We start from the raw sequence: 9,750 nt of genomic DNA, 5'->3' as shown, positions 1-9,750 counted from the left end.
TCACTTCCTGTCAGCGCGGAGCCCCGGCGCCGCACCTCCCGTCGCGGCCCGGCCGGGCGCCGGAACTCCGGGCCGGGCGCCGCGGCATTCCGGACGGGACGTCGGCGCTGCCCCGCGCCCGCGCGGGATGCCTGCCGGGGCGCCGCGGTGCCTGCTGGGACTTGTAGTTTCGGGGGCTGCGCGGTGGAGGGGGGGCGGGAGCGGCCTCCGCCATGCGCATGCCCCGTTCGAACCGCGGGCTGCCGGGTAGGCCGCGGTGCATGCTGGGATTTGTAGTTTCGGGGTTGCGCGGGGGGGGCGGGAGCGGCCTCCGCCTTGCGCATCCCCCGTCCGATTGGCGGGCTGCAGGGTAGGCCGCGGTGCATGCTGGGATTTGTAGTTTCGGAGCTCCCGGTTGTGGGGGGGGGGGGCGACAGATCTTCACAGTCCTTCTAGATTGTGAGCCCGCTGTTGGGTAGCACCTGTCTCTATATGCTGCCAACTTGTCCTACGCAAGCGCTTAGTACAGTGCTCTGCACACAGTAAGCGCTCAACAAGTACGATTGAATGAATGGGGGTGGGGACCAGGAGCGGCCTCGCCTTACGCATCCCCCGTCTGAATCGCGGGCTTCCGGGTAGGCCGCGGTGCATGCTGGGATTTGTAGTTTCGGAGGGGGGCGGGAGCGGCCTCGGCCTTGCGCATCCCCCTTCCGAATCGCGGGCTTCCGGGTAGGCCGCGGTGCATGCTGGGATTTGTAGTTTCAGGGTTCGCGGGTGGGGGGGGGCACAGATCTTCACACTCCTTCTGGAATGTGAGCCCGCTGTTGGGTAGGGCCTGTCTCTATATGTTGCCAACTTGTACTGCGCAAGCGCTTAGTACAGTGCCCTGCACACAGTAAGCGGTGAATAAATACGATTAAATGAATGGGGGTAGGGGCCAGAAGCGGCCTCGCCTTACGCATCCGCCGTCCGAACCGCGGGCTTCCGGGTAGGCCGCGGTGCATGCTGGGATTTGTAGTTTCGGGGCGCGCGGGTGGGGGGGCCACAGATCTTCACAGTCCTATCCTCATCATCAATCGTATTTATTGAGCGCTTACTGAGTGCAGAGCACTGTACTAAGCGCTTGGGAAGTACAAGTTGGCAACATATAGAGACAGTTCCTACCCAACAGCGGGCTCACAGTCTAAAAGGGGGAGACGGACAACAAAACCAAACATACTAACAAAATAAAATAAATAGGATAGATATGTACAAGTAAAGTAAAGTAATAAATATGTACAAACATACATATATACAGGTGCTGTGGGGAAGGGAAGGAGGGAAGATGGGGGGATGGAGAGGGGGACGAGGGGGAGAGGAAGGAGGGGGCTCAGTCTGGGAAGGCCTCCTGGAGGAGGTGAGCTCTCAGTAGGGCTTTGAAGGGAGGAAGAGAGCTAGCTTTCCTTCTAGACTGTGAGCCTCTGTTCGGTAGGGCCTGTCTCTATATGCTGCCAACTTGTACTACTCAAGCGCTTAATACAGTGCCCTGCACACAGTAAGCGCTCAATCAATACGATTAAATGAATGGGGGTAGGGGCCAGAAGCGGCCTCGCCTTACGCATCCGCCGTCCGAACCGCGGGCTTCCGGGTAGGCCGCGGTGCATGCTGGGATTTGTAGTTTCGGGGCGCGCGGGGGCAACGAATCTTCACAGTCCTAATAATAATAATAATGATGGCATTTATTAAGCGCTTACTATGTGCAAAGCACTGTTCTAATAGCTGGGAAGGATGCAAGGTGATCAAGTGGTCCCCCGGGGGACTCACAGGCTTAATCCCCATTTTCCAGAGGAGGGAACTGAGGCACGGAGAAGTGAAGTGACTTGCCCAAGAGCACCCAGCAGACATGTGGTGGAGTCGGGATTCGAACCCATGACCTCTGACGCCAAAGCCCGGGCTCTTTCCACTGAGCCACGCTGCTTCTAGACCGTGAGCCCGCTGTCGGGTAGGGACCGTCTCTGTATGTTGCCAACTTGTCCTTCCCAAGCGCTTAGTACAGTGCTCTGCACTCAGTAAGCGCTCAATACATACGATTGAATGAATGGGGGTGGGGGCCAGGAACGGCCTCGCTTTACGCATGCCCCGCCCGAAACGCGAGCTTCCGGCGGGCCGCAGTGCATGCTGGGATTTGTAGTTTCGGGGCGCGCGGTGGCGGGGCGACAGATCTCCACAGTCCTTCTAGACTGAGCCCGCTGTTGGGTAGGGACTGTCTCTGTAAGTTACCAACTTGTACTTCCCAAGCGCTTAGTACAGTGCTCTGCACAGTTCCCAAGTACCAAGCGCTTGGGAAGTACAGGTTGGCAACAGATAGAGACGGTCCCTACCCAACAGTGGGCTCACAGTCTAGAAGGGGGAGACAGACGACAAAACAAAACATATTAACAAAATAAAATAAAAAATAGAGTAATAAATACGTCCAAACATATATACATATATACAGGTGGTGTGGGGAGGGGAAGGAGGTAAGACGAGGGGGATGGAGAGGGGGACGAGGGGGAGAGGAAGGAGGGGGCTCAGTGTGGGAAGGCCTCCTGGAGGAGGTGAGCTCTCAGCAGGGCCTTGAAGGGAGGAAGAGAGCGAGCTTGGCGGATGGGCAGAGGGAGGGCATTCCAGGCCCGGGGGATGACGTGGGCCGGGGGTCGATGGCGGGACAGGCGAGAGCGAGGTACAGTGAGGAGATTAGCGGCGGAGGAGCGGAGGGTGCGGGCTGGGCTGGAGAAGGAGAGAAGGGAGCTGAGGTAGGAGGGGGCGAGGGGATGGACAGCCTTGAAGCCCAGGGTGAGGAGTTTCTGCCTGATGCGCAGTGCTTTGGACAGTGCTTAACAGGCGGACCGATAAGCAGGGGCGGGGCCAGAAAGGGGGCGTGGCGAAGCGACGGCCGAGGGGCGGGGCCACGGCGGGCCAATGAGCGGGGGCGGGGCGGAAAGGGGCGTGTCCCAGGGGGCCATGGCGGGCCAATGAGCAGGGGGCAGGGCCGAGGGGCGGGACTACGGTGGACCGATAAGCGGGGGATGGCGAAGCGATGACCAGGGGGCGGGGCCGTAAAGGGGCGTGGCCTAGGGGTCACGGCGGGCCAGTGAGCGCGGTGGCTGTGCCGGAAAGGGGCGTGGCCATGGCGGGCTAATGAGCAGGGGGCGGGGCCGTGGCAATAGGATGACCGGGGGTCCCAGGAAGGGGCGGGGCCACGCCTTACCAATGAACAGGGGCGGGCCCATAAAGGGGCGTGGCCTAGGGGCGGGGCCAGATAGGGGCCTGGCCGTGTCGGAGCAATGAGCAGGGGGCGGGGCTGAGGGGCGGGACCATGGCGGGCCAATAAGCAGGGGGCGGGGGTCATGGAGAAGCGATGACCAGGGGACGGTGTCAGAAAGGGGCGTGGCCTGGGGGGCCGCGGCGGGCCAATGAGCGGGGAGGGTGCCAGAAAGGGGCGTGGCCATGGAGGGCTGAATAGCAGGGGGCGGGGCCGTGGCGAAGGGATGACGGGGGGGTCCCAGAAAAGGGCGGGGCCACGGCGGACCAATGAACAGGGGCGGACCCATAAAGGGGCGTGCCCGTGTCCGAGCAATGAGCAGGGAGCGGGGACCACAAAGGGGAGTGGCCTGGGGCACGGCGGGCTAATGAGCTGGGGCGTGGCCTAGGGGGGCGGGGGCACCATCATCATCATCATCATCAATCGTATTTATTGAGCGCTGTGTGCAGAGCACTGTACTAAGCGCTTGAGAAGTACAAATTGGCAACATACAGAGACAGTCCCTGCCCAACAGTGGGCTCACAGTCTAGAAGGGGGAGACAGAGAACAAAACCAAACATACTAACAAAACAAAATAAATAGACCGATAAGCAGGGGCGTGGCAATATACAGGGGGCGGGGCCACGGCGGACCAATGGGGAGGGGGCGGGGCCACGGCGGGCCAATGATCAGGGGCGGGGCCATGAAGGGGCGTGTCCTAGGGGGCCATGGGCGGGGCCAGGAAGGGGTGGGGCCACGGCGGACCAATGAGCAGGGGTGGGGGCATAAAGGGGCGTGGCCACGGCGGGCCAATGAACAGGGGCGGACCCAGAAAGGGGCGTGGCCAGGGCTGGTTAATGGGCGGTGCGCATGCGCGTCCAGGCGGTGCAGGAGTCGGTGACGTTGCTGCGGGCGCGTCGAGCTCCCTCTCCTTCACCTCCCCCAGGCAGGTAATAATAATAATAATAACAATAATAATAATAATAATAATAATGTTGGCATTTTTTAAGCGCTTACTATGTGCAAAGCACTGTTCTGAGCGCGGGGGGGGGGATTCAAGGTGATCGGGTTGCCCCACATGAGGCTCACCGTCTTCATCCCCATTTTACAGATGAGGGAACTGAGGCCCAGAGAAGTTAATATTTTATTGTGTTTTATTTTGTTCATATGTTTGGTTTTGTCGTCCGTCTCCCCCGTCTAGCCTGTGAGCCCGCTGTTGGGTCGGGACCGCCTCTAGATGTTGCCAACTTGGACTCCCCAAGCGCTTAGTACAGTGCTCTGCACTTATTACTCTATTTTATTTGTACATATTTATTATATTTATTTTGTTAATTTGCTTTGTTGTCCGTCTCCCCCTTCTAGACTGTGAGCCCGCTGTTGGGTAGGGACTGTCTCTATATGTTGCCAAATTGTACTTCCCAAGCGCTTAGTCCAGTGCTCTGCACACAGTAAGCGCTCAATAAATACGATTGATGATGATGATGATATTACTCTATTTTATTTCATTCATTCAGTCGTATTTATTGAGCGCTTACTGTGTGCAGAGCACTGTACTAAGCGCTTGGGAAGTACAAGTTGGCAATATACAGAGACGGTCCCTACGGGCTCACAGTCTAGAAGGGGGAGACAGACAACAAAACAAAACATGTGGACAGGTGTCAAATCGTCAGAACAAATATTATTTGTACATATTTATTCTATTTATTTTGTTGATATGTTTTGTTTTGTTGTCCGTCTCCCCCTTCTAGACTGTGAGCCCACTGTTGGGTAGGGACCGCCTCTAGATGTTGCCAACTTGGACTCCCCAAGCGCTTAGTACAGTGCTCTGCACTTATTACTCTATTTTATTTGTACATATTTATTATATTTATTTTGTTAATTTGCTTTGTTGTCCGTCTCCCCCTTCTAGACTGTGAGCCCGCTGTTGGGTAGGGACCGTCTCTAGATGTTGCCAAATTGTACTTCCCAAGCGCTTAGTACAGTGCTCTGCACATATTACTCTATTTTATTTGTACATATTTATTCTATTTATTTAATTTGTTTTGTTTTGTTGTCCGTCTCCCCCTTCTAGACTGTGAGCCCACTGTTGGGTAGGGACCGCCTCTAGATGTTGCCAACTTGGACTTCCCAAGCGCTTAGTACAGTGCTCTGCACATATTACTCTATTTTATTTGTACATATTTATTCTATTTATTTAGTTAATTTGTTTTGTTTTGTTGTCCGTCTCCCCCTTCTAGACTGTGAGCCCACTGTTGGGTAGGGACCGTCTCTAGATGTTGCCAACTTGGACTTCCCAAGCGCTTAGTACAGTGCTCTGCACACAGTAAGAACTCAATAAATACGATTGATTAATAATAAAGATGATGGTATCAGAGAAGCAGCGTGGCTCAGGGGAAAGAGCCCGAGGTCATGGGTTCTAATCCCGGCTCTGCCACTTGTCAGCTGGGTGACTTTGGGCAAGTCGCTTCACTTCTCTGGGCCTCGGGATCCTCATCTAGACTGTGAGCCCGCTGTTGGGTAGGGACCGTCTCTATATGTTGCCAACTTGTCCTTCCCAACCGCTTAGTACAGTGCTCTGCACACAGTAAGCGCTCAATAAATACGATTGAATGAATGAATGAGCCCTCTGTTGGGTAGGGACCGTCTCTATATGTTGCCAACTTGTCCTTCCCAACCGCTTAGTACAGTGCTCTGCACACAGTAAGTGCTCAATAAATACGATTGAATGAATAAAATGGGGATGAAGACCGTGAGCCCCACGTGGGACAACCTGATCACCTTGTATTCCCCCCCCCCAGCGCTTAAAACAGTGCTTGGCACATAGTAAGTGCTTAACAAATACCATCGTTATTATTAAGCGCTATTATTAAGGTTGCCCCACGTGGGGCTCACGGTCTTCATCCCCATTTTCCAGATGAGGAACCTGAGGCCCAGAGAAGTGAAGTGACTTGCCCGAAGTCCCACAGCTGACAAGTGGCGGAGCCAGGATTTGAACCCATGACCTCTGACTCCAAAGCCCGGGCTCTTTCCACCGAGCCATGCTGCTTCTCTGGAGCAGCTGCTTTACCTCACCTGTAAAATGGGGATGAAGACTGTGAGCCCCCCGTGGGACAACCTGATCGCCTTGTAACCTCCCCAGCGCTTAGAACAGTGCTTTGCACATAGTAAGCGCTTAATAAATTCAGTCATATTTATTGAGCGCTTACTGTGTGCAGAGCACTGTACTAAGCACTTGGGAAGTAGAAGATGGCAACAATAAATGCCATCATTATTATTATTATTCTGTAATGGTATTTATTAAGCGATTACTCTGTGCCAAGCACTGTTCTAAGCACTGGGTGGGGGGGGGTTACCAAGTGATCAGGTTGTCCCATGGGGGGGCTCACAGTCTTCATCCCCATTTTACAGATGAGGGAACTGAGGCACAGAGAATAATAATAATAATAATGACGGCATGTATTAAGCGCTTATGTGCCAAGCATTCATTCAATCATTCAGTCGTATTTATTGAGCACTTACTGTGTGCAGAGCACTGTACTAAGCGCTTGGGAAGTACAAGCACTGTTCTAAGCTCTGGGGAGGTTACAAGGTGATCATCGGAGAGGCAGCGTGACTCAGTGGAAAGAGCCCGGGCTTTGGAGTCAGAGGTCATGGGTTCAAATCCCAACTCCGCCAATTGCCAGCTGTGTGACTTTGGGCAAGTCACTTAACTTCTCTGTGCCTCAGTGACCTCATCTTTAAAATGGGGATGAAGACTGTGAGCCCCATGTGGGGCAACCTGATCACCTTGTATCCCTCCAGCGCTTAGAACAGTGCTTTGCACATAGTAAGCGCTTAATACCATCATCATCATTATTATTATTATTATTATTATCAGGTTGTCCCAAGGGGGGCTCACAGTCATCATCATCATCATCATCAATCGTATTTATTGAGCGCTTACTATCTGCAGAGCACTGGACTAAGCGCTTGGGAAGTACAAATTGGCAACATATAGAGACAGTCCCTCCCCAACGGTGGGCTCACAGTCTAAAAAGGGGAGACAGAGAACAAAACCAAACATACTAATAAAATAAATAGAATAGATATGTACAAGTAAAATAAATAAATAGAGTAATAAATATGTACAAACATATATACACATTCAATCATATTTATTCCTTCATTCACTCAATCATTATTATTTATTATTATTATCATATTTATTGAGCGCTTACTGTGTGCAGAGCACTGGACTAAGCGCTTGGGAAGTACAAGTTGGCAACATATAGAAGCGGTCCCTACCCAACAGTGGGCTCGCATCTGGAGATCTCCTGGGTGTTAACGAATAATGATGGCACTTGTTCACTCATTCAGTCATATTTATTCCTTCATTCACTCAATCATTATTATTTATTATTATTATTATCATATTTATTGAGCACTTCCTGTGTGCAGAGCACTGGACTAAGCGCCCATTTTACAGAGGAGGGAACTGAGGCCCAGAGAAGTGAAGTGACTTGCCCAAAGTCACACAGCTGACAGTTGGCGGAGCGGGGATTCGAACCCATGACCTCTGACTCCAAAGCCCGGGCTCTTTCCACCGTGACCCCCTCCTCCCCGCCGGGCAGGAGGCCCAAGCCCGGGACCTGCTCTGCAATAAAGTCGGCCGCTGTTAGGTTTCCGAGTGAAGGCGAGGGGGAGGCGGGGGGTCACGGTGGAAAGAGACCGGCCTTTGGAGTCAGAGGTCTTGGGTTCCAATCCTGACTCTGCCACTTGCCAGCTGTGTGACTCTGGGCAAGTCCCTTCTCTTCTCTGGGCCTCAGTTCCCTCATCTGGAAAATGGGCATGAAGACTGTGAGCCCCCCGTGGGACCACCTGATCGCCTTGTATCTACCCCAGCGCTTAGAACAGTGCTTGATACATACTAGGTGCTTAATAAAGGCCATCGTCATTATTATCATCTCTGTCTCATTTGCTTAGGACACCATGAAGGTTCTCAAGGTTTTGGAGCCCGGAGCCCAACCCTCAAAAGCTACATGGTCAGTACGGGGCCCGGGGTGGGGGAGGGGGGGCTCCGCTATTCTGAAAGCGTTTTGGTTGGGAAAGAAACTTAAAAGTTTTGAGCAAGAAAATCTGTAGATTTGCAATCTATGAATGGATTAAAGGTGCCTCACACGCCCAGAGCACCTGAAGAGCATTTCATTCATTCATATTTATTGAGCGCTTACTCGTCCCCCCTCCATCCCCCCATTTTACCTCCTTCCCTCATTCATTCATTCATATTTATTGAGCGCTTACTCGTCCCCCTCTCCATCCCCCCATCTTACCTCCTTCCCTTCCCCACAGCACCTGTATATATGTTTGTACATATTTATTACTCTATTTTACTTGGACATATCTATTCTATTTATTTTATTTTTTTAGTATGGTTTGTTCTCCGTCTCCCCCGTCTAGACTGTGAGCCCACTGTTGGGTAGGGGCCGTCTCTGTATGTTGCCAACTTGGACTTCCCAAGCGCGTAGCACGCAGTAAGCGCTCAATAAATATGATTGATTGATTGATTGTGTGCAGAACATTGTACTAAGCGCTTGGGAAGGACAAGCTGGCGACATATAGAGACGGTCCCTACCCAACAGTGGGCTCACAGTCTAGAAGTACATATTTATTACTCTATTTTACTTGTACATATTTATCCTATTTATTTTATTTTGTTAATATGTTTTGTTGTCTGTCTCCCCCTTCTAGACTGTGAGCCCCTTGTTGGGTAGAGACCGTCTCTATATGTTGCCAACTTGGACTTCCCAAGCGCTTAGTGCAGTGCTCTGCACACAGTAAGCGCTCAATAAATACGATTGATGATGATGATGATGAGTTGGGCGTTCAGAACAGATGATTGGATGGGTTTCATCACGCCCCACAGACAAACGTTTGAAGTCAATGCCTGCCGATGACAAAGGAAGAAATCATCTTTAGGAGGCGTGAAGATGGAGCCGTGGAGTCTCAGCTTGCTACCGCGTCAGCAGAACCCTTTCATTTTGGCCTCATGATGGCTTCTGCTTAGTTACTCGGTTTGATGAAGAAAAATTGGATCTTGCCCCCATAGTATTGGGGAACATCCAACTCCTCCGTTTTACTCGCTTTTGGCCCGCTACACATCCGCCGTCCTCCCCCTGGCCTGGAATGTCCCCCTTCCCCACATCCGCCAAGCTCGCTCTCTTCCTCCCTTCAAGGCCCTACTGAGAGCCCACCTCCTCCAGGAGGCCTTCCCAGACTGAGCCCCTTCCTTCCTCTCCCCCTCGCCCCCCTCTCCATCCCCCCCATCTTACCTCCTTCCCTTCCCCACAGCACCTGTATATATGTATATATGTTTGTACGTATTTATTACTCTATTTATATTACTTGTACATATCTATTCTATTTATTTTATTTTCTTAATATGTTTTGTTTTGTTCTCTGTCACCCCCTTCTAGACTGTGAGCCCACTGTTGGGTAGGGACCGTCTCTATGTGTTGCCAACTTGGACTTCC

General features: G+C 52.5%; 2 protein-coding genes across 3 annotated transcripts in view; one reads left to right on the top strand and one right to left on the bottom strand.

Annotated features, from left to right (window-relative positions):
- Positions 1-10: 10 nt before the first annotated feature.
- Positions 11-3,551, bottom strand: LOC119927114 (vegetative cell wall protein gp1-like). The gene is made up of 4 exons (XM_038745653.1): positions 3,209-3,551; positions 2,840-3,071; positions 585-725; positions 11-263 (listed from the first exon to the last, which is right to left on the bottom strand). The coding sequence occupies exons 1-4, from the start codon at positions 3,549-3,551 to the stop codon at positions 11-13; spliced, it is 969 nt and encodes a 322-aa protein (XP_038601581.1).
- Positions 232-9,750, top strand: part of RABEPK (Rab9 effector protein with kelch motifs) — a 28,042-nt gene continuing 18,523 nt past the window's right edge. The window contains exons 1-2 of one of the 2 annotated variants that reach the window (XM_038744639.1): positions 232-246; positions 8,204-8,262. In XM_038744639.1, the coding sequence (XP_038600567.1) occupies positions 8,210-8,262 (53 nt within the window). In that variant the 5' untranslated portion in view covers positions 232-246; positions 8,204-8,209. Of the gene's footprint in view, positions 247-4,140; positions 4,192-8,203; positions 8,263-9,750 lie in introns of those variants that run through there. The other variant, XM_038744638.1, reaches the window with a different exon arrangement.

Source organism: Tachyglossus aculeatus, chromosome 4 (genome assembly GCF_015852505.1).
Source record: "Tachyglossus aculeatus isolate mTacAcu1 chromosome 4, mTacAcu1.pri, whole genome shotgun sequence".
NCBI lineage: Eukaryota > Metazoa > Chordata > Mammalia > Monotremata > Tachyglossidae > Tachyglossus > Tachyglossus aculeatus.
The sequence above is the reverse complement of the archived record's forward strand: the minus strand, read 5'-3'. Positions and strand labels throughout refer to the sequence as shown.

Coding starts and splice junctions, on each gene's coding strand:
- LOC119927114 (XM_038745653.1), bottom strand. CDS start 3,551: ATGGGTCCGCCCCTGTTCATTGGTCCGCCGTGGCCCCGCCCTTTTCTG. Junction 3,072..3,208: donor GGGCCCGCCCCTGTTCATTG/GTAAGGCGTGGC, acceptor CGTGACCCCTAG/GCCACGCCCCTTTACGGCCC. Junction 726..2,839: donor CCCTGCTTATCGGTCCGCCT/GTTAAGCACTGT, acceptor TACAAATCCCAG/CATGCACCGCGGCCTACCCG.